General features: G+C 38.2%; 1 protein-coding gene and 1 non-coding gene across 2 annotated transcripts; one reads left to right on the top strand and one right to left on the bottom strand.

Moving 5' to 3' along the window:
- Positions 1 to 2,728: 2,728 nt before the first annotated feature.
- On the top strand, positions 2,729 to 3,506 carry LOC141719181 (uncharacterized). Its single transcript, XM_074521564.1, has 2 exons — positions 2,729 to 3,325; positions 3,417 to 3,506. Exons 1-2 carry the CDS (start codon positions 2,729 to 2,731, stop codon positions 3,504 to 3,506), a joined length of 687 nt encoding a protein of 228 aa, XP_074377665.1.
- A 4,951-nt stretch (positions 3,507 to 8,457) lies between these two features.
- On the bottom strand, positions 8,458 to 8,564 carry LOC141722564 (small nucleolar RNA R71). Its single transcript, XR_012575579.1, has one exon. It is a non-coding gene; the product is annotated as a small nucleolar RNA R71 (small nucleolar RNA).
- Between the last annotated feature and the right edge of the window lie 14,225 nt (positions 8,565 to 22,789).

Below are 22,789 nucleotides of genomic sequence, written 5' to 3'. Positions count from 1 at the left end.
ATTTATAAAAAAAAGTGTATATAATTTGAAACGTTTAGTTGTTTTCTTTACTTGGTCAAAACATGTTATAATAGATAAGATATGAGTTAAACTTTAAAAATATAGATATGAGTTAGTTTTGAAAATAGTGGAAGGTGATACGTTACATTTGTAAATAAATAGATGTAATTTAGTTCATTTGTTTCTTGCACAGCTCTCTTCTTTATCAGGTACTTTTCTTTTCTCTCGATCTCGATTTTCTTTTGAACGTGTGTGTTTTAGGTTACTCATTGTTGTACTGTATTCATTTATGTAATGGTCAAGTTATTTTTAATACTTAATATATGTGCTTGTTGATTTATATATTTTATTATATATTGATATTTTGTTAAATACTTAATGCTCTGTTTAAAAGTAGTGTTTAAAAGTATTCTTTAATTTTAAAAAGAATGATTTGTGAAAAGAAATATTATGTACATGTGATATTTTTGGTTAACTCCTTTTATATGATTTTGTTAAATTATGTTGTTAACGTGGTAAATGTGAAAAATAGTTAATTATGTGTATTATTTTTATAAAAGATTGTTAATATGTAACTGTTTATTTATTTTATGAGATATTATTATTAGTGTTTTTATTATTATGTTAATGACATATGTGATGATTTTATTCTCTTTTATAAGTCTCTGTTTTTGTTAGTTTTATTTTTATAAATTGATCAATCATTTATTCATTCTAGAAATTTTTAATTATATGTACATACATGTTTATTTATTTAATTTTTATTTTTACTTATGTGTGTTTTTAGAAAATGGTATTAATTGACTTGTATAATTTTTTAAAAAACTCATTTAGTAAATTCTTGTTAGTATAATATTTCATTATATTTAGTTTTTTTTATATTATCTTGTTGCCTGGTTTTGTATTGCAACACATGTTATTTTATAATATTGGTTGATTTTGTATTGCAGCTCTCTGTATATGTTGTTTTTATTGCCTGGTTTTTGTTTTAGAGTCCTTATTTTGTGAATATATAATTTTATATATATTATCTTTTGCCTGGTTTTTGTTTTAGAGTTCTTTTTTGTGTATATAATTATATATATATATATTATCTTTTGCCTGGTTTGTGTATTCGAGTGTATGAGGATAATTAATTATGTTTGTTTTTAATAATAACTACATAGGTAGGATTTCTCTGCGTGAAGTGATAAATTGTTAAAGTGGTTGTCAGTGTCAAGGTAAGTTAACTCTTCACACTTTTATTTTTATTATGTAATCTGTTAAATATTTTTGCACTGCTTTTATTTTAACAACTATGGATCAAGTAATTGTTTTAGACATAAGAATTTCCAGTGAGCTCTGACCTATGAAACATTTAGTAATTGCGTATCGTTCCGGAACTAGATTTTGATACCTTACTAGGGTATGCTTTGCACAATTTATGATACCTTAGTAATGGGCGCATTATTGACAGTTGTGAACCAATGATACTGTGTCACCAGGTATTTGTGACCTTAGCAAGCTGTGGAATTTATTTATGTTATATGTAAACTTTGGATTTTGAGCAATGATTTTGGCTTTATAAAAACTATGAACTCCTTGGTCCACTAGTGTCGAATTGTTTTCTTGCTGGGCTGTTTGGCTCATGACTTACAATTTTTCAGGTGCTAAACTTCTGGGATGGACAAGGAAATGCATTTGGCTTGAGCTTATTGTAATAATATTTTAGTGATAGTGTCTTATCTTAGAGCTGCGTCTCTCTGTATTTGTCTTTATTTCAGCTATGATACTATTTTTGAGTTGGATTTCGGAATCTTGTTTGCTTATGTGAGACTTGTTTTAAGTATGATTAAAGTTTGATATCTAAGTATAGTTGTTGTATAAAAAGTTGGGGTATTACAGTTGGTATTCAGAGCTTAGGTTAGCTTCCTGTAGACTGCCTTTTAGGCTTGACCTGTGAGTTATGAATTTTGCTGCGTATATTTTAAAGATACTAATTAATTTATTGTCTTAGAATTTTGTAGATGGCAGATGAATATGTTGAGGTTAAAATATCTGACATCGAGGATCCCGTTGATAGTTCACCACTACCATCATCAAACTATGACCCTAGCTCAGATAGTGATGATTCTGTCAACAACTTTGAACATGCTTCTGATAGTGAGGAATCAATTCACGAAAATCCCGGAGAGATCATTAATGAGCATTCTAAAAAGACTGACCTTGAAATGGAGATAGAAAGTCTACGAGCTGATTTAGAGGAGGCACACTTGAGAGTAGAGAGAGCAGAGCACCGACTATTAGTATTACGAGAAAATTTGTTAGGAGGATGTGAAAGATTTCGCAATTCTTCATTGAGGGGTAGATGTGTTAGTAAGAGGGATAAGAAGTACGTTAAGAGTTTCGCAAAACAGGTACAGGTAGAAGTGAGAAGGAATGTTGCAGCGATAGGGAATGTTTTGAGGGAAGGAGGTTATTATGAGTATCCACCATCAGCAAGTTCCTCCCCTTCAGATAACTACTCATCTGATTAGTGTCCTTGTTAGTGAATCTTAAGTTATATCTAGTGGAAAACATTTATAATAAAGATGACTGTCGTTTTGAATTTCTATGGTTGAAAAAAAAACTTGTACCATTTTGAGGTTTCTATTAATAAGATGTGTTTTAATTTATATATGTGTGACATAAATCTTGTATATTATATCGTTATTCCAAGATTGAGTATTGAATAAATCATGTAGGAATCATGCCTCGTCAGAGAAGTAACAATGATGAAGGTGCGCACATGATGACTCAATTGGCAGAAACATTGGCGACATTGGTAGGGAACCAGCAAAATGGACCTAGGAGCTTGATATCTGAATTTAAGAGGCTAACTCCTCCAGTTTTTGAAGGATCTACAAATCCTTCAGAAGTGGATAAGTGGCTACAAGAGATTGATAAGATTTTTGAGTTACTAGGAAGTACGGACGATCAGAAGGTTAATTTGGCAAGCTACCAACTCCAAGGAAGTGCTTACGACTGGTGGCTAATGGAGAAAAGACGCGTTGAAAATAATGAAGAAGAGGCTTCCGGAGCATACACTTGGGAAACTTTTAAGGAGTCATTTAAGGACAAGTATTTTCCCAGGACGGTACGAGCTAAGTTGGAGCGCGATTTTATAAGGTTGGAACAAGGAGAAAAGCAAACTGTCTCGGAGTATGAGGCTGAATTCGCCCGTTTGGCTAAGTATGTGCCAACTTTGGTGGCGGACGAGATTAGTAGGGCACGTAGATTTGAGGAAGGATTACGCAATGAGATTAAGAGGCATGTGGCTGCTTTTGAGCTAAACAGCTACAAGATGGTGTTGAACAAGGCTTTAGTAGTCGAGAGGGGGCTAGTGGGAGACGAAGGAAAGAAAGACTCTGAGGCTAAGAAGAGATGTGAGCCTACAGGTGGATTTAACGAGAATGATCCCCCGAGAAAGTTCAATAATCGAGGAAATGGTGGAAATTTTTCTCGAAACGCTTCAGGGAACAAGGTGACATGTTCAAGGTGCGACAAAAATCACTTGGATAAAGACTGTCGTTGGAACACGGGAGCTTGTTTTAGTTGTGGAGAGAAGGGACATAAGATTTCTGAATGTCCAAAGCGTGATCCAAATCGTAACAAAGACAATACAAATAAGGCCACTTTGGCATCTCTTATTGGACCAAATTACGGACGGGTGTATCAACATACACCTAAGCAAGATTGAGGTACGCGATCAATTTCTTTCAATGATTATGTGTTACACTTTGATTTATGTTTTGTTAAAATTTGGGGACAAATTTTTTTTAAGGAGGGTAGAATGTAAAAACCAGTTTTTTATTAAATATATATGTTTATGTAAGTCTAGTGATTTAATAATACAAGTACTAAAAATGATATTTATAAAAAAAAGTGTATATAATTTGAAACGTTTAGTTGTTTTCTTTACTTGGTCAAAACCTGTTACTAATAGATAAGATATGAGTTAAACTTTAAAAATACAGATATGAGTTAGTTTTGAAAATAGTGGAAGGTGATACTGATAAGTACGCGTTAACTTAGGAGTTAAGTACGTTACATTTGTAAATAAATAGATGTAATTTAGTTCATTTGTTTCTTGCACAGCTCTCTTCTTTCTCAGGTACTTTTCTTTTCTCTCGATTTTCTTTTGAACGTGTGTGTTTTAGGTTACTCATTGTTGTACTGTATTCATTTATGTAATGGTCAAGTTATTTTTAATACTTAATATATGTGCTTGTTGATTTATATATTTTATTATATATTGATATTTTGTTAAATACTTAATGCTCTGTTTAAAAGTAGTGTTTAAAAGTATTCTTTAATTTTAAAAAGAATGATTTGTGAAAAGAAATATTATGTACATGTGATATTTCTGGTTAACTCCTTTTATATGATTTTGTTAAATTATGTTGTTAACGTGATAAATGTGAAAAATAGTTAATTATGTGTATTATTTTTATAAAAGATTGTTAATATGTAACTGTTTATTTATTTTATGAGATATTATTATTAGTATTTTTATTATTATGTTAATGACATATGTGATGATTTTATTCTCTTTTATAAGTCTCTGTTTTTGTTAGTTTTATTTTTATAAATTGATCAATCATTTATTCATTCTAGAAATTTTTAATTATATGTACATACATGTTTATTTATTTAATTTTTATTTTTACTTATGTGTGTTTTTAGAAAATGGTATTAATTAACTTGTACAATTTTTTAAAAAACTCATTTAGTAAATTCTTGTTAGTATAATATTTCATTATATTTAGTTTTTTTTATATTATCTTATTGCCTGGTTTTGTATTGCAACACATGCTATTTTATAATATTGGTTGATTTTGTATTGCAGCTCTCTGTATATGTTGTTTTTATTGTCTGGTTTTTGTTTTAGAGTCCTTATTTTGTGAATATATAATTTTATATATATTATCTTTTGCCTGGTTTTTATTTTAGAGTTCTTTTTTGTGTATATAATTTTATATATATATTATCTTTTGCCTGGTTTGTGTATTCGAGTGTATGAGGATAATTAATTATGTTTGTTTTTAATAATAACTACATAGGTTGGATTTCTCTGCGTGAAGTGATAAATTGTTAAAGTGGTTGTCAGTGTCAAGGTAAGTTAACTCTTCACACTTTTATTTTTATTATGTAATCTGTTAAATATTTTTGCACTGCTTTTATTTTAACAACTATGGATCAAGTAATTGTTTTAGACATAAGAATTTCCAGTGAGCTCTGACCTATGAAATATTTAGTAATTGCGTATAGTTCCGGAACTAGATTTTGATACCTTACTAGGGCCTGCTTTGCACAATTTATGATACCTTAGTAAGGGGCGCATTATTGACAGTTGTGAACCAATGATACTGTGTCACCAGGTATTTGTGACCTTAGCAAGCTGTGGAATTTATTTATGTTATATGTAAACTTTGGATTTTGAGCAATGATTTTGGCTTTATAAAAACTATGAACTCCTTGGTCCACTAGTGTCGAATTGTTTTTTTGCTGGGCTGTTTGGCTCATGACTTACAATTTTTCAGGTGCTAAACTTCTGGGATGGACAAGGAAATGCATTTGGCTTGAGCTTATTGTAATAATATTTTAGTGATAGTGTCTTATCTTAGAGCTGCGTCTCTCTGTATTTGTCTTTATTTCAGCTATATGATACTATTTTTGAGTTGGATTTCGGAATCTTGTTTGCTTATGTGAGACTTGTTTTAAGTATGAATAAAGTTTGATATCTAAGTATAGTTGTTGTATAAAAAGTTGGGGTATTACAACACAAGTTTCTCAAAAGCCAAAATTACGATCATACTCTCACTTCTTTTTCAATTACTTATACTAGCTTAAAACCCGTGCGATGCACGAATCGCACAATTTTTTTTAATATTATATAATATTTTTAAAAAAAATGAATTCAATTCTTAATTTTATTCATCTAAAAGTTTAAATGATATGACTTCATAATAATTATATTAGTAGACGTATATGTTCATAACATTTTGGAATATATAACTTATTTAAAGTGATAGTATTAGTAAGGAGGAAATGTTATATAACTAAATTATTATTTTATTGAGGATAAAAATATAAGAAAGAATGTCCAAAATACGCCACTTTTCACTTTCCAGTGCCCAAAATGCCCAGATGCGCGCGGACTGCCTTTTTTACCCACTGAATACGCATTTCTATCATGCGTATTCTTTTTTTAAAAAAATTAACAAAGGATACGCATGTCAGACATGTGTATCCACTGTTTACTGTAGCAGTTGATACGCATGTCTGATATGCGTATCCTTTGTAAAAAAATTTTAAAATAGGGTACGCATGATTGATAAGTGGCATTTTATACCACTTAGAACGTCTTAAAATGGCTTAAATTGGTGTCTTGAAATCAAGTATTTTGTGTATTTGATGCGTTTTTCTAGTGTTTATGCATTTCAGGGTATTAGTTGCATTTCGGGGGAGAAATCATCAAGAATAAGCCTTGGCATGTGTTCACCATTGCGAGAGGAAAGGAACGGGCAGATTACGGCAAAGAAACGAAGCAAACTTGGATTTTTTCCAGTAGAGGCCGCGCAGTAACCTGCGCGCCCGCGCAGCTATGCTGAGCGGCCGCGCAGGGTCGGGAATTTTGCTGAATTATTTTAGACTTCTACTTCTGTTTGGCTTCCAACTTCTATGTAATTTGAGTTTTATGGGACTATTATATAAGTAGATTTGAGACGTTTTCACAGGGGGGATTGGAAAAAAAGAAGATTGTGTTTTATGCAAGAAGCGAAGGAGATAAGGAAGAAGACCGATTTAGCACACCGCAACGAAGAGGAAGCATATTTTCTTGTGATTCTTGTTTCGTTGTAACGTTGGATGCTAGTTTTCTTGCTTTGACTTATTTACTCTTGTGACGTACTCTGTTTTAATATAATTAGTTTAGTTATTATTTTCTTGTGTTTGTTTATCATGATTTCATATGAACCCATGATGGCGATAAGTTCTATTATGGGCTAATCGTGATCATGGGGTTGCAACGGATTTATTATGGAATTCTTTAGTTAATTGTTTAATACTTTAGTGAGTGATGATTGCTTGATATCTAGTATTGGTTGTGCGTATTCGTCTTATGTGCGTCGCGAACATATAAGATAGGGTGTTAATCTCTTGTGAAGCGACGGTGGATCTTGAGATTTAGAACTTGCCATGCTAGCATAGGTTCATGTACGTTGTGCATGATTAGTGGGTAACTCTAACAGTTTTATTTGCCCTATGTAATCAAAAGAATAACTTGTGCTTAAATCGTTGTGTTGTCAATTTCTGTAGACATATGGGAACTCAACATAATTGATGACTATTCAACTTCTATCTTAATTGTGGATGCTTGGTAGAATGGTATTAGTACAATGAAAGTTGGCTTTTATCAGTTTCGTGTTATTCGATTAATATCATCACTGTCACATGCTAAAGGTAATAACAATGGCTATAGAAGGAAGTAATAATGAAGTTGTGATCTCATGAGTGTTTATTATTGATAAATTGAAATGTTAGTTAAGTGGTTAATTAAGTAGTTAATTATAGTTAATATTTAATCAACAATTTTAAGTGTTATTATCTTAACATTGAGAAGTAATCATACATTGGTGAGTGAGTTTAATTAGACAATAATTTAGTCTGAGTCTCTGAGAGAACGAACTAGAAAGTATTCTATATTACTTGCGAACGCGTATACTTGCGTGAATATTAGCGCGTGTTTTCGCCCTAACAAGTTTTTGGCGCCGCTGCCGGGGACTCGGCGTATTTGTTTAGTTTATGTACTTACCATCATTGGTCATTAGGACTCAGTGATTAGGACGTAGTAGTTACTTATTTTTTTCTTCTTTTTTTTCGGTTGTGTTTCAGGTACTTTAGCAAGCGTTTATGCAAACTCGTTCTCGTGCTCGCAAGAGGACTTTAGATACAGCTGAGGAGACAGACGAAGTTCTTGATATTCCGGAGAAGTTAGATTTTGAGGATTCGGATTCAGGAACTGAGCAGAAAGAACCAGTAAACATGGGAGATCGTATTATTCAAGCTGATCCAGCTCTTATGGATTTTTCTCGGCCTAAAATTGATGACATTCAGTCAAGCATCCTTCATCCGGCTATTCAAGCTAACACCTTTGAAATCAAGCCGGGCACTATTCAGATGGTGCAGAATTCTGTTTCTTTTGGAGGAGCGGCAACCGAAGACCCCAACATGCACATAAGGAATTTTGTCGAGATCTGCAGCACTTTTAAGTATAATGGCGTGACTGATGAGGCTATCAAGTTGAGGCTTTTCCCATTCTCACTAAGGGACAAGGCTAAAGACTGGTTACATTCTGAACCAGCTGGGTCCATCACTACGTGGCAAGATCTTGCGCAAAAGTTTCTGGTGAAGTTTTATCCGATGGCAAAGACTGCTGCTATGAGGAGTGCTCTTACTCAGTTTGCGCAGCAACCTACGGAGTCTATGTGCGAGGCTTGGGAACGCTACAAGGAAATGTTGAGAAAATGTCCACATCATGGAATGCCGGATTGGATGGTGATCACTGGTTTCTATAATGGTTTGGGGGCTCAATCTCGGCCCATGCTCGATGCAGCAGCTGGAGGCGCCTTATGGGCTAAAAGCTATACTGAGGCGTATAATCTTATAGAGACGATGGCTGCAAATGAGCATCAAAACCCAACTCATAGGATGACATCAGGCAAGGTAGCAGGTATTCTGGAAGTTGATGCAGCCACCGCTATTGCAGCCCAGCTCCAAGCGCTATCAATGAAGGTTGATTCTTTGGCTACGTATGGAGTTAATCAAATAGCTATGGTTTGTGAGCTTTGTGCAGGTTCTCATGCTACGGATCAGTGTTCTCTTGTCAACGAATCTGTTCAGTATGTGAATAATTATCAGCGACAACAGCAGCTTGTGCCAGCAACCTATCATCCTAACAACAGAAATCATCCAAATTTCAGCTGGGGGAATAATCAGAATGCTATTCAGCCACCATATCAGCAAGGAGTGAGTAAACAGTTTAACCCACCTGGATTCCAGCAACCTCAGCAGTATGCTACAAGGCAATCATATCCTCAACAAGGAAGTGCAGCTGCACCTACTAGTGCTGATTTTGAGGAACTTAAGCTGTTGTGCAAGAGTCAGGCGGTTTCTATCAAGACCTTGGAAAATCAAATCGGTCAATTAGCCAATGCAGTGCTCAATCGTCAACCTGGCACTCTTCCCAGTGACACGGAAGTACCAGGCAGGAAGGAAGCTAAAGAGCAAGTCAAGGCTATTACCTTAAGGTCTGGAAAAGTAGCTGATGCTGAAAAGGCAAAAGAATTAGAAGCTGAAATTAGAGGTGAAGAATCTAAGCAAAAGGAGAAAGCGGCGGAACCAAGGAAGACTACTGTTGAACACACTCTGCCTGAGGCTAATACAGGGGAGAAACAGCTCTATCCTCCACCACCTTTTCCTAAGAGATTGCAGCAACAAAAGCTGGATAGACAGTTCGGGAAGTTTCTGGAGGTGTTCAAGAAACTTCACATCAATATACCTTTCGCTGAAGCTCTTGAACAAATGCCTAGTTATGCGAAGTTTATGAAGACTATTCTTTCAAGGAAGGTGAAACTGGATGACCTTGAAACCGTTGCTCTCACGGAAGAATGCAGCGCTGTTCTGCAACAAAAGTTACCACCAAAACTGAAAGATCCAGGAAGCTTCACCATTCCTTGCACAATTGGCAATCTGACGTTTGACAAGTGCCTTTGTGATTTGGGAGCAAGCATTAATCTGATGCCGTTGTCAATCTTTAAAAAACTGGATCTGCCTGATCCAAAACCCACATACATGTCACTACAATTGGCTGACCGTTCCATTACTTACCCAAGGGGCATAGTTGAGGATGTGCTCGTCAAGGTGGATAAGCTCTTCTTTCCTGCAGATTTTGTTATTCTGGATTTTGAGGAAGATAAGAAGATTCCCATAATCTTGGGAAGGCCTTTTTTGGCTATTGGCCGTACCTTGATAGATGTGCAAAAAGGGGAACTTACTATGCGGGTCCAAGATCAGGATGTGACCTTCAACGTATTCAAGGCAATGAAATTCCCTACAGAAGATGAGGAGTGCTTAAAAGTGGATGTGATTGATTCTACGGTTACTTCGGAACTCGATCACATGCTAATGTCTGATGCATTAGAAAAGGCCTTAGTGGGGGATTTTGACAGCGATGATGAAGATAGCAACGAGCAATTACAATATCTGAACGCTTCTCCCTGGAAGCGAAAGCTAGACATACCATTTGAATCTCTTGGTACTTCTGACCTCAAGAACGCCGAAGGGAAGCTCAAACCATCAATAGAGGAAGCACCTACCTTGGAGCTCAAGCCATTACCTGAACACTTGAGGTATGCTTTTTTAGGTGATTCATCTACGTTACCTGTTATTATTTCATCTGACCTTTCAGGTAGTGAGGAAGACAAGCTCTTAAGGATTTTGAGAGAATTCAAATCGGCTATAGGATGGACCATAGCAGACATCAAGGGGATAAGTCCTTCATATTGTATGCATAAAATTCTGCTAGAGGAAGGTAGTAAGCCAACTATGGAACAACAGCGAAGACTGAATCCCATCATGAAGGAGGTGGTGAAGAAAGAAATTCTGAAATGGCTAGATGCAGGCATCATTTATCCTATTTCTGACAGCTCATGGGTGAGCCCCGTACAATGTGTACCTAAGAAGGGAGGTATCACTGTGGTCGCAAATGAAAAGAATGAGCTCATCCCTACTCGAACAGTTACAGGATGGATAGTATGCATGGATTATAGAAAATTGAACAAAGCCACAAGGAAGGATCACTTCCCCCTTCCATTTATTGATCAGATGCTTGACAGATTGGCGGGTCATGAGTATTTTTGTCTTCTGGATGGTTATTCCGGGTATAATCAGATTTGTATTGCACCAGAGGATCAGGAAAAGACTACCTTCACTTGTCCATTTGGCACGTTTGCTTTTTGCAGAGTTTCGTTTGGGTTATGTGGCGCCCCGGCCACCTTTCAGAGATGTATGATGGCTATATTCTCTGACATGATTGGAAATAACGTCGAAGTGTTCATGGATGACTTCTCCGTCTTTGGACACTCATATGATGAATGTTTGAATAATCTGCGCGCCGTACTCAAAAGATGCGTGGAAACTAATTTGGTGCTTAATTGGGAGAAATGTCACTTTATGGTGCGTGAAGGCATTATCCTTGGGCATAAGGTCTCTAGCAAGGGTCTGGAGGTGGACAAGGCCAAGGTGGGAGTCATTGAAAATCTTCCCCCACCTAATTCTGTGAAAGGAATCCGTAGTTTTCTTGGTCATGCGGGTTTTTATCGGCGATTCATCAAGGACTTTTCAAAGATATCTAAGCCGTTGTGCAATTTGCTTGAGAAAGATGTGCCGTTCAAATTTGATGATGAATGTTTGGCAGCATTCGAGACTCTCAAGAAGAGTTTGATCACGTCACCAGTCATTACAGCACCAGATTGGACAGAACCATTTGAGATGATGTGTAATGCGAGTGATTATGCGGTAGGTGCAATTCTGGGACAGCGCAAGAAAAATCTCTTCCATGTGGTCTACTATGCGAGTAAGACTTTAAATGGTGCCCAATTGAACTACACCACTACTGAGAAGGAGCTTTTGGCTATAGTTTTTGGCTTTGAGAAATTTCGATCTTATCTGCTTGGTACGAAAGTAACAGTATTCACTGATCATGCAGCTATTCGCTATCTGGTTTCTAAGAAGGATTCGAAGCCAAGACTCATTCGTTGGGTGCTTTTACTTCAGGAATTTGAGTTAGAGATCAAAGATAGAAAAGGTACTGAGAATCAAGTAGCTGACCATCTCTCCAGGTTGGAGAATCCCGATTCTACTTCACAAGATATGACGTTAATCAATGAATCTTTTCCGGATGAGCAGTTGTTTGCAATTCAGGAGGAAGAACCATGGTTTGCAGATATTGTAAACTATCTCGTCAGCAATATAATGCCTCCTAATTTGACATCCACTCAAAAGAAGAAGTTTCTGCATGAGGTGAAGTGGTCTATGTGGGATGAACCATATTTGTTTAGACAGGGAGCTGACCAGATCATCAGGAGATGTATCCCGTTCTGTGAGACGGAGGGGATATTACGAGACTGCCATTCCACGGTTTATGGTGGACACTATGGAGGTGAGAAGACGGCAGCTCGTATTCTCCAAGCAGGTTTTTTCTGGCCTACTTTGTTCAAGGATGCTCATCAGTTTGTTTTAAGGTGTGATCATTGCCAAAGAGTGGGAAATTTGTCAAGGAAGGATGAAATGCCATTAAATGTGATGCTTGAAGTCGAGGTCTTTGATGTATGGGGAATCGATTTCATGGGGCCTTTTATCTCGTCTTGCAATAATCAGTACATCTTGCTGGCAGTCGATTATGTCTCAAAATGGGTCGAAGTTAAAGCTTTACCGACAAATGATGCAAAGGCAGTGCTAAATTTTCTTCATAAGCAGATTTTCACAAGGTTTGGAACACCTCGGGTAATCATAAGTGATGAAGGATCGCATTTTTGCAATCGTAAGTTCACTTCTATGATGCAGCGTTATAATGTGAATCATCGAGTAGCTACTGCCTATCATCCGCAAACAAATGGTCAAGCGGAAGTGTCTAACAGAGAGATAAAGCGCATTCTAGAGAAGGTTGTTTGTCCGTCAAGGAAGGATTGGTCTTTAAAGCTCGATGAAGCTGTTTGGGCTTACAGAACAGCATACAAAACTCCACTTGGGATGTCACCGTTTCAGTTGATGTACGGAAAGGGATGTCATCTACCTGCGGAGCTTGAGCATAAGGCCTACTGGGCATTGAAGAAGTTAAACCTGGATTTAGATGCAGCTGGTAAGAAAAGAATGCTTCAGCTTAATGAACTGGATGAATTTCGACTTCAAGCGTACGAAAATAACAAAATGTATAAGGAAAAGGTGAAGAGGTGGCACGATAGGAAGCTACATCCTAAGTTATTTGTGCCAGGGCAACAAGTTCTTTTATTCAACTCTCGGCTCCGACTTTTTCCTGGGAAGTTGAAATCAAAGTGGTCTGGACCTTTTATTGTCAAAACTGTGTTTCCACATCGAGCGGTGGAAATTTTTGAGAATGATCCGGACCAAGCATTCAAGGTTAACGGTCAGCGGTTGAAGCACTACTATGGGGATATGGCAAACCGAGAAGTGGTTAGCGCCATTTTGTTGACTACTTGAGCAAGGTACGAAACGTCAAGCTAATGATGAAAAAGAAGCGCTGCGTGGGAGGCAACCCATGAATTATTGTTACAGGAACCCTTAGAAGTTAATAACCTATCCAAAAACACAAAAAAATCAGAAAACAGGGGCTGAAAAAAAAAAATTCCAGTGACCCCCTGCGCGCCCGCGCAGCTATGCTGAGCGGCCGCGCAGCAAGCTGAGCGCCCGCGCAACTATGCTGAGCGGTCGCGCAGGGGTCGAGTACCAGAAATTTTTTTTACAGTTCAGAAAAAAAAAACACAAAAAAAATTTTAGCCCATAAACCCACGATTTGTTCCTACTACCCCATCATTTTATCCCTTAATTCCCAAACCCTAATCTAATCCACACCCTATATATACATACACCTATCCTACATATCTCCCATAAAACTTCCTACACTTAAACCCTCTCACAAACATCAAATATAAGTTCTTACACGCTTTTATTCACGAATCAATGGCACCCAAGAGAGCACGCACTATTGACAGCAGCAGCACAGTTTCTACTGCTGATTCATCGAGGGGTACTGCTGCAAGGCCTCGGTTAACTAACAGAACCGCGGAGGAGGAGTACACTAGGCTGTTGGGGAAGCCGATTCTGAAGGAGAGGGGGTTTTTGCCATCGGGGAGGGATGGTGAATTGCTACCCGTGATTGCAGAAAAGGGGTGGATAGCTTTTTGTGAGTCACCCGAAGCGGTACCGATGAGCGTTGTTCGCGAGTTCTACGCGAACGCGAAGGCTGAAAAGAATTGGTTTTCTGTGGTCCGTGGGCTGACGGTTGATTATCATCCTGCGGTGATTCGCCGTGTGATTGGACAGCGAGAGAGGAAGCCTGATGAGGAGAACTGGAATGAAAAGACTGCTGAGGATTTTGACTTGGATTTGATTTGTGCGACTCTCTGTCGACCGGGCACAGTTTGGACCTGCAGTACAGGCAATAATGAGTATCGTCACTTTCCGGCGATCGCCATGAACAGGTATGCCCGTGTATGGAATGCATTTATTTGTGCTAATATTTTGCCTTCTTCGCATGCACACGAGGTCACAGTTGAGAGAGCACAGTTGTTGTGGAGAATTCTGAATGAGGAGTACTATGTGGACCTTGGTGAGTTTATCTACCAAGGAATTCTGAAGTTTTTAAGGGGAGCAAAGCATATGAACATCCCTTATGCATCCACGGTTACGAAGCTATGTCGAGCAGTGGGAGTGAACTGGCCGGCTCATGAGCAGTTGCAGTTGCCAGCAGCTCCAATTGATTCTGGCACTCTGAATGGAATGCGGGAGTGGACCGGTGGTGAGCCTGAGGAGCATGGGCTGGGTTATCATCTTCCAGGAGGGCGTCCAGCACGAGGTGCTACTATGGCCAGGCCAGGGCGTGATGAGGCTGGTTCTTCGAGAGCTCAGGAGGGTGCTGGGATGGTTGATGCCCAGTATAGGAGGCTTTCACGGCGGATAGATGCCATGTATGAGACGCAGAGCAGGTTTGCTCAGGAGCTCACCCTTGCGTTAGGGACTGCTTTTCGAGGCCTTGGAGCTGATATCCAGTGGCCAGTTTTTGGTGAGGACTCTGCATACCCGCCACCTGATACTCCACCCACTGAGGGTGATGATGATGATGACTCCTAGTAGGTATACCCTGTGTTCCTTTCTACTACTTTCACTGAGGACAGTGAAGATTTTTAGTTTGGGGGTGGTAGTTAAGGAATATTGTGTGTGTGTCATTTAGTTGCATATTCATGATAGTTTAGTTCATATAGTTGCATAATTTATGCCATTTAGTTTTTTTTTTATGAATATCATGTAGCTCATGTATTTACCATGATCCCTTTTGCAATGATTTATCGACTGAATTGTGATATTGATGCGAGTGTAGTGATAGCATTAAAGTGATATTAAGTTGTGTAGGTTGATATGCATGCTAGAAACAATTGTAAGTCCACTAAGTCTTGGAGAATGCGTAAGGGCTAGATTGTTGTTATGATTTGGTTGCTTTCAAGGTCAATCTACTTATTATGTGATAGGGATAAATAAGTCCTGATTTTATAATTAATGGGCTGATAGGCCCAATAAAAAGGTATATGATACTCAGACCAGAAAGGTTAAGCCTGATGGACCAGATCAGGCCTGATGGAATAAAAAAGGCCCAAAAACCCTGATTATTAATTAATTTCATAATTAATTAATAAGGGACAAATCAGATGTTGAAAAGAGTCCCGATAAGGATATAAATCCTTGGAGATTAGCCTCAAGGGGACCTAAAAGGATAAGGAATCAGTTTCCTACTATCTAGGACTCCAAAGTCCATTCTAATTATGAGACTTGCCCACCAAGTCTCCTATACCAAGTCCAATTCAAGGACTCCCAACATCTATATAAGGGGTCTCACCCCCACCAATCAGAATTACGTTTTTTGGCTTGATTCTCTAATTCACAGAGATACGTAGGCATCTCGTAAAGGCAGATTGAGTCACGAAGTACGAGAGCAGCCATTAAAGGCCTTGAGCTCCCGAATCTTAGTATTAAATACAGCAAGTAATAACCTTGGTTTTTTATCCATAACATTTGGCGCCGTCTGTGGGAAAAATGCAACAACAACCATGGCGAGAACACGGAGAACAATTGGAGCTCTAGAGGAAGGAACACCATCAGAGACAACCCAGGTGATTTCATCAACCGTGGAGGTTCCTCCCCATTCAACTTATACATCTACTCAGGGGAAGCCCAGACAGGGGCAACTCATCCTCAGCCACAAGGGACAACTCCCACGACTATTCAAGGTACGAATCCTCAAGTTCAGCAAGTACATATACCTGTGAATTCTCGACTCGTCGGGTATGAATATTCAACTGTTGTTACTACTAACCCCCCTTATGGGATGCCCCTTCACCCTGAGGTTGGAGGAAGCGGATATGCTGGGCGAAGCGAAGCACGAGGGCGGTCGCCCCCCTATATACGAGGTTTGGATCCTATCCCTGAGGATCGGGAATTTTCTGGTCCATACACTGAGAGAGACTCCGAATCTTCGGATGATGAAGTGGCCCCGAGAAGGAGGCGTCCTGGAAAAGAGCCAATGGCCGATGGAAGGCAACGCCCCCAAAGCACCCCAGGGGCGAATCCCCAAGAAGTGCAGGAAAAGATCAGGGCTCATGAGGCTGAAATCCAAAGGCTGAGGCGTGATTTGGAGACTCACCAAGCCACCAGACCCCACATACCTCCTAGGGGGAGAAATCCTCCTCCTATCATAGACCTGGATGGTCCGGTAAGAAGAAGGGCTGCTGTCCCAAGAACTGATCCGAGCAATCTCCTTCCCCTTGGAGATCCTGATGATCCAACTCCACCCTTCACAGAAGAGATAATGAATGCCCATATCTCAAGGAAATTCAAGATGCCCACTATCAAAGCCTATGATGGCACGGGAGACCCCGCTAATCATGTTAGGACATTCTCTAATGCACTGCTGCTGCAACCCGTGAATGATGCTATAAAATGTCGGGCTTTCCCTCAAACCCTGTCGGGTATGGCTCAAAGATGGTACAGTCGCCTACCCCCAAATTCTATTGGATCATTCAGAGAATTAAGTCAGGCTTTTATTAAGCAATTCATCAGTGGAAGAGTCCATGAGAAAAGTTCAGCATCTCTTATGAGTCTTGTGCAGGGAGCTAAGGAATCCTTAAGAGATTACCTGAATCGTTTTACAAAGGAGGCTTTAAAAGTCCCAGACCTTGATGATAAGGTAGCCATGATAGCACTGCAACAAGGAACTAGGGATGAGTTTTTCAAGATGTCTTTGGCCAAACGACCCCCTGAGAGCATGTTGCAGCTCCAAGAGAGGGCAGGGAAGTATATCAAGGTTGAAGAAAGTATGAGGAAGACCGTAGTAAGTAATGAGCCCACTGGAGGCAAGAAACGAAAAACTGATTTGGAGTATATTGCTAAGGACAAATATCCTAGAACCGAACAAAACCCTGATTCAAACCCCAAGAAGGGAGGACCTGGGCAAAAGTTCACTGAATACGCTAAGCTGAATGCTCCCAGAAGTCAGATTTTGATGGAGATTGAGAAAGACAGAGATATTCGCTGGCCTAAGCCCTTGAAGGCTGATCCCGCCAAGCTAGATAAGGGCAAGTATTGCAGGTTTCACAAAGATGTTGGCCATGACACCGATGAGTGTAGGCAATTGAAAGATGAAATTGAATTTTTGATTCGAAAAGGAAGATTGAACAAGTATACTGGAGATAGAGGGGACATAAATAATAATGGAAGGAAGAACTTTGAAGATCGTAGGAGGGACCAAGACGATCAGGGGCGAAACCCCCAGCCTAGAGGACCAGTTATAAACACCATTTATGGAGGGCCGAGACCTCGAGGGCCTGTGATAAACACGATCTTTGGAGGTCCAACTGCTGCTGGATTGTCCAAAAATTCTAGAAAGGCATATACTAGAGAGGTTATGCATATTGTTGGAGAAGCCCCGAAAAGGGCCAGGACAGAAGTAACATTGGCTTTTGATGACTCCGACCTAGAGGGTGTGAAGTTTCCCCATGACGACCCGCTGGTCATAACACCAATAATAGGAAATAGCCCGGTTAAGAGGGTCCTTGTGGATAATGGTGCTTCTGTGGATATCTTGCTCCACGACACCTTTCTAAGGATGGGGTATAACGACTCCCAGTTGACACCAACCGATATGCCGATATATGGATTTGCTGGAGTAGAATGTCCTGTGGAAGGGATAATTAAATTGCCAACCACCATAGGTACGGAGCCAAGGCAAGCAACGCAGATGCTGGATTTCGTGGTGGTAAAGGCTAGTTCAACTTATAATGCTATCATGGGGAGAACAGGGATACATGCCTTCAAGGCAGTCCCCTCTTCCTACCATTCAGTCATGAAGTTTCCCACCCGAAACGGGATTGGAGAAGAGAGAGGAGATCAAAAAATGGCTAGAAGCTGTTATGTGGCCTCTTTGAGGGCAGATGGAGTCGGGGGGCAGGTTCTTCCTATTGAAGATATGGATGTTCGAGAAAATGATGAGAATAGAGGAAGGCCAGCAGAAGAATTGGTTTCGGTTCCTTTAGACCCCGAGAATCCTGAGAGGACGACTTTCATTGGAGCCACATTAGAGGAGCCCCTTAGAGGGAAGTTAGTGAAATTTTTGCAAGAAAATAGTGATGTATTTGCATGGTCAGCAGCTGATATGCCAGGCATAGACCCGGAGTTAATTACTCACAAGCTAAACGTAGATCCAAGCCGGAAGACAGTGAAACAAAAGAAAAGAAATTTTGCCCCGGAAAGACAAGAGGCTATAAAGCAGGAAGTGGAAAAGCTCTTAGAGGCTGGTTTCATTGAGGAGATTCAATTTCCGGAGTGGTTAGCAAACCCTGTAATGGTGAAGAAGTCTAATGGAAATTGGAGGATGTGTATAGACTTCACCGATCTGAATGATGCATGCCCCAAAGACTGTTTTCCGCTGCCTAGAATTGATACTTTGATTGATGCCACCGCTGGACATGAGATGCTGAGTTTCATGGATGGGTTTAGCGGATACAACCAGATCAAAATGCATAAGGATGACTGTAATAACCCCAATTTTTGAGAAATTTTGAAACCCTTATGAATAGTGTTTTTGCTGAACGAGAAAACTTTTCATGCCACGCTATGTAGGGGTTCTGTTATTGATCTTATGGGATATTATTAGTACTCTATGTGGTATATAAGTGTATGTAAAGATCGTCAGAATCCAATTCCGAACACTTTGATTTTTCCCGGAAATTCACAAGATACGGAGAGAATTGAGTATAAGGTAACAGGATAAAAAGGATTTAAATTAAAGGATTATAGGAGAGGATCATAAAAGGAATATAATATATTGAGAAAGGTTAAGGGAACCTAAGTAATAAGATCCCGGGTATGATCCCTCAAACGATAAACGAGAACGAAAGATAAGTGAACCGTAAAACAAATAAGTGACTAAGAGACAAGCTTGTACAAGAAGCCAGGGATTGTGACATCATCAAACCACAAGGTGTGGACAAGTGGGAGCATTATGACATGTGCAAGGTGACATAGGCATGACAAGAAAGGAAGGAGATGTGGTGACTTTTTAACCACACAAAACCAAGGGCAACTAGGTAATTCACTAAAACAAACAACAAAAATCAACCAACCAAAAGCAAATCAAGCCAAAACACAAAATTCTCTCTTCTTCTTCTTCATGCTCTCGGGTGGTTTTCTTAAAAAATGAAAGTCCAAGCTCCTCCACTTACTATTTAGCAAGGTAATTATCTAAGCTTCCCCATGGATAGTTACATACTTCCTATAAGTTTAAGCTTCTAATTCCAAGCCAATCTTTTTCTATAAATCATGAAAGAAGATGGTGAATAGTGTTTTCAAGAACTAAAATTTGTGTTCTTGAAGTTTTGTTTAGATTAAGCTTGGATAAGGACTTTAAGGGTGATTCCAAGCCATTCTCTTGATTCTCCACTCTCCAAGGAAGGTATAACTTCTCAAACCCTTAGTATTAAGTTTTGTTGGTTTGGATTTCATAATGTTAGATGATGGGTTAGTGTAATGAGTGTGTACTCATGATAGAGCTTTGTTTAGTAAGTGGTTTTGTTGATTTTGGAGTTAGGAGTGATGTTTGTTAGATTTGAAGTTCTTGGTCACATTTTTGACTTGGTGTAGATGAATAAATTGGTAATATTGAGTTGATTTGGGGCTGTTGTGGTGTAGTTTATTTGGAGGTTTGATTGGGTTGTGAATTGGAGTTGAAATTGTGGTTGATTGAATTGGTTTAAATTTGGGAAATCGCGTAAATATAGCCGTCGTAACGTCCGATTTCCTGTAGACTGTTTTTGTGCATAACATTAGGACCCGAGAACCCCCTGCTAGATTATCACCACTGCCATGTTTAGATAACTCATGTTACGAGCTTCGTTTTGATATGTAGTTCGTTCGATTCCGACGCACGGTTTAGGAGAAACGACCGTTTCAAGTAACGGCGTTTCGCGAACGAAACTTTTCCCCTCACCTTACTTGAAACATAGGTTAAAGACCAAAAAGGGTTAATTAATGTATGAAACATTTATGGTAAGTGTGTTAGGCAGTTGGTAAGATACTCGCGAAGGAATCGCTTTAAAACTCGTAAAGGTTAAATTATTAAAAATGGTGGAGCCGAGGGTACCCGAGTGACTTAAGCGAATCAGTGAGCGCAAAACAAGCGTTAGAGTCTAAGTTAGTTAAAGTATAGATTTGCAAGTGACTTTGGTTTAATTCCAACTTACTTGTTGCTTATAGGTTACCAGACTCGTCCCGAGCCATTCGTAACCCCCAGTCGCTCAGGCAAGTATTCTATCCGTTATACTGTTGTTGTGATGTATACATTTGTATATGCATGATCTTGCGATAAATGCATATTGGTTATTTAGCAAATTCTTGCGATATATTGTAGCATGTGATATGGTATATATGCATGCCTGTTTCATATACTTGAAATATATATCTGTTGGTTCAGTTGATAATACCTATGCTAGAGAATAGCGGTAACTTGCATATACCCTTAGTATAGGGATCCAAAGGTGAAAATATTTTCTAAAACCGGGAGTCGAGGATCCCGAGAAATCTTGTATATATGGATATGGATATATATATATATATATATATTTATATATATATATATGGTTATAGTTTTCCAAACTATTAATCGAATAAGATTTATTCGATAACTTTAACTTTATTTTATTAAATGAATATTATTTTGAATATTCATTCGAGGACTTATGACTCCTTTTATTTTATTAATGAATATTATTTTGAATATTCATTCGGGGACTTATGACTCCTTTTATTTATTTATCTGAATATTATTTGAATATTCATTCGAGGGCTTATGACTCTTTTATATATTATTATTGAATATTATTTGAATATTCATTTGAGGATCTATGACTCCGATTATTTGCTGAAATATATTTTTTATTTTATTAAAGAATAAGGTGTTAATAATCAAACTTATTTTCGATTATTCAAATAAAGATAATACTTTCATATAAGTATATCTTTGGTTATTTAATACTCGTTTCAAGTATAAGTTTTAATACTTCTACTTCAATTATTTTTATAAAGATTATTCTTTATGGGAATATTATTTAAATAATAATATTCAGTCATTTTCTAAATATTCTGGGGACTGATTTACTTCATTAAATCAGCTTTACTCCAAACACTCTTTAAAGTGTTTTCGAGTCTTCAAAATGATTTTTAAAGTCAGAGCGGATCCCAAAACTCATTTTTTTATATTTAAGATCTTCCTTTTTAAGGGGATTTAAATACTCGCTCAAAACCTGGGGAATCCGGCTCTATGGTGTATTTTATATTCGCAACGAGGTTGCAGTTTTGGTAAATGAATTGATTACTTGCCCAACGTTCGGGAAGTAAGCCCATCTAATTGAGTCGGCATAAGCGACAGGCCGGGGTACGGTCTATGAAAGTGTAAGTGGCTGGGTGGCAGTCCATCAACGCGTGAGGGGCCGGGTAACGGTCTAGCGCGAGGTCCTAATGCGGCCAGGGTGATGACCGGTGAGGAATTCATCCATCTACAGTAGAAAAGGTTACTTATTGGTATCTTTGCCTGATCAGCAAGATATCTGGTTTATGCCAAAATTCTTTTCCTTTCCAAAATTCATTGGATGTTTCAAACTCTGTTCATACTTTACATAACAGAGGTTCTAGGAAATGTTTAAGAGATATATATATGTGGATATATATATATCGGGACTAAATAAAGTATCTCGTAACTTTATTTCATTCAATAATATTTCAAAGATTGAATCTATTCAAATCTTGTCTTGTAGTCTCATCTATGTGATGAACTTTTGAAACTGATTATAACTTGAACGGTGGTAGTTCAAGTAGTATTGGGAAAGATATAAGTATATTGGGGTATTTGGTAACCTCATCTTTTAAACTTATATCTAATTAATAATTGTCTTATGAATGACATAGATTTTCAGAAAAACGTTGAGACAAGGTTAGATATATGAGATCACCTTGCAACGATATTTTTTTTATACAGTTATACACTGGGACTTTGTGTATATTATGCATGGAAGAGGACTTCCAATATTTTGAAAAGTATATATGTATATATACTGAATATTTTGCGACTTCATCGTATTAAGATATCAAACTTGGTTCATTTCTTTTGACCAAGACTTTCATGAGTATTATGAGTAGGCTCATATATTGTAAATCATTATACATATTATTTTGGTGGGCTTGCTGCTCACCCTTGCTTTATTTCTTCATCACACAACAACAGTTAGGAAAGATGGCCAGACTCCAGCAGACCCAGCGCAAGCGCGTGGGAAGCGTCCCACGTCTTCCCGTTGATGTTGTAGCTGCTATAGCTGCAGAGGTAGATCTATTGTAGATCAGACCATCTACTTTTGAGAATCAATTATGTATA

Source organism: Apium graveolens, chromosome 4, assembly GCF_009905375.1.
Source record: "Apium graveolens cultivar Ventura chromosome 4, ASM990537v1, whole genome shotgun sequence".
NCBI classification, from domain to species: domain Eukaryota; kingdom Viridiplantae; phylum Streptophyta; class Magnoliopsida; order Apiales; family Apiaceae; genus Apium; species Apium graveolens.
This window is presented reverse-complemented; position numbering and strand designations above follow the sequence as displayed.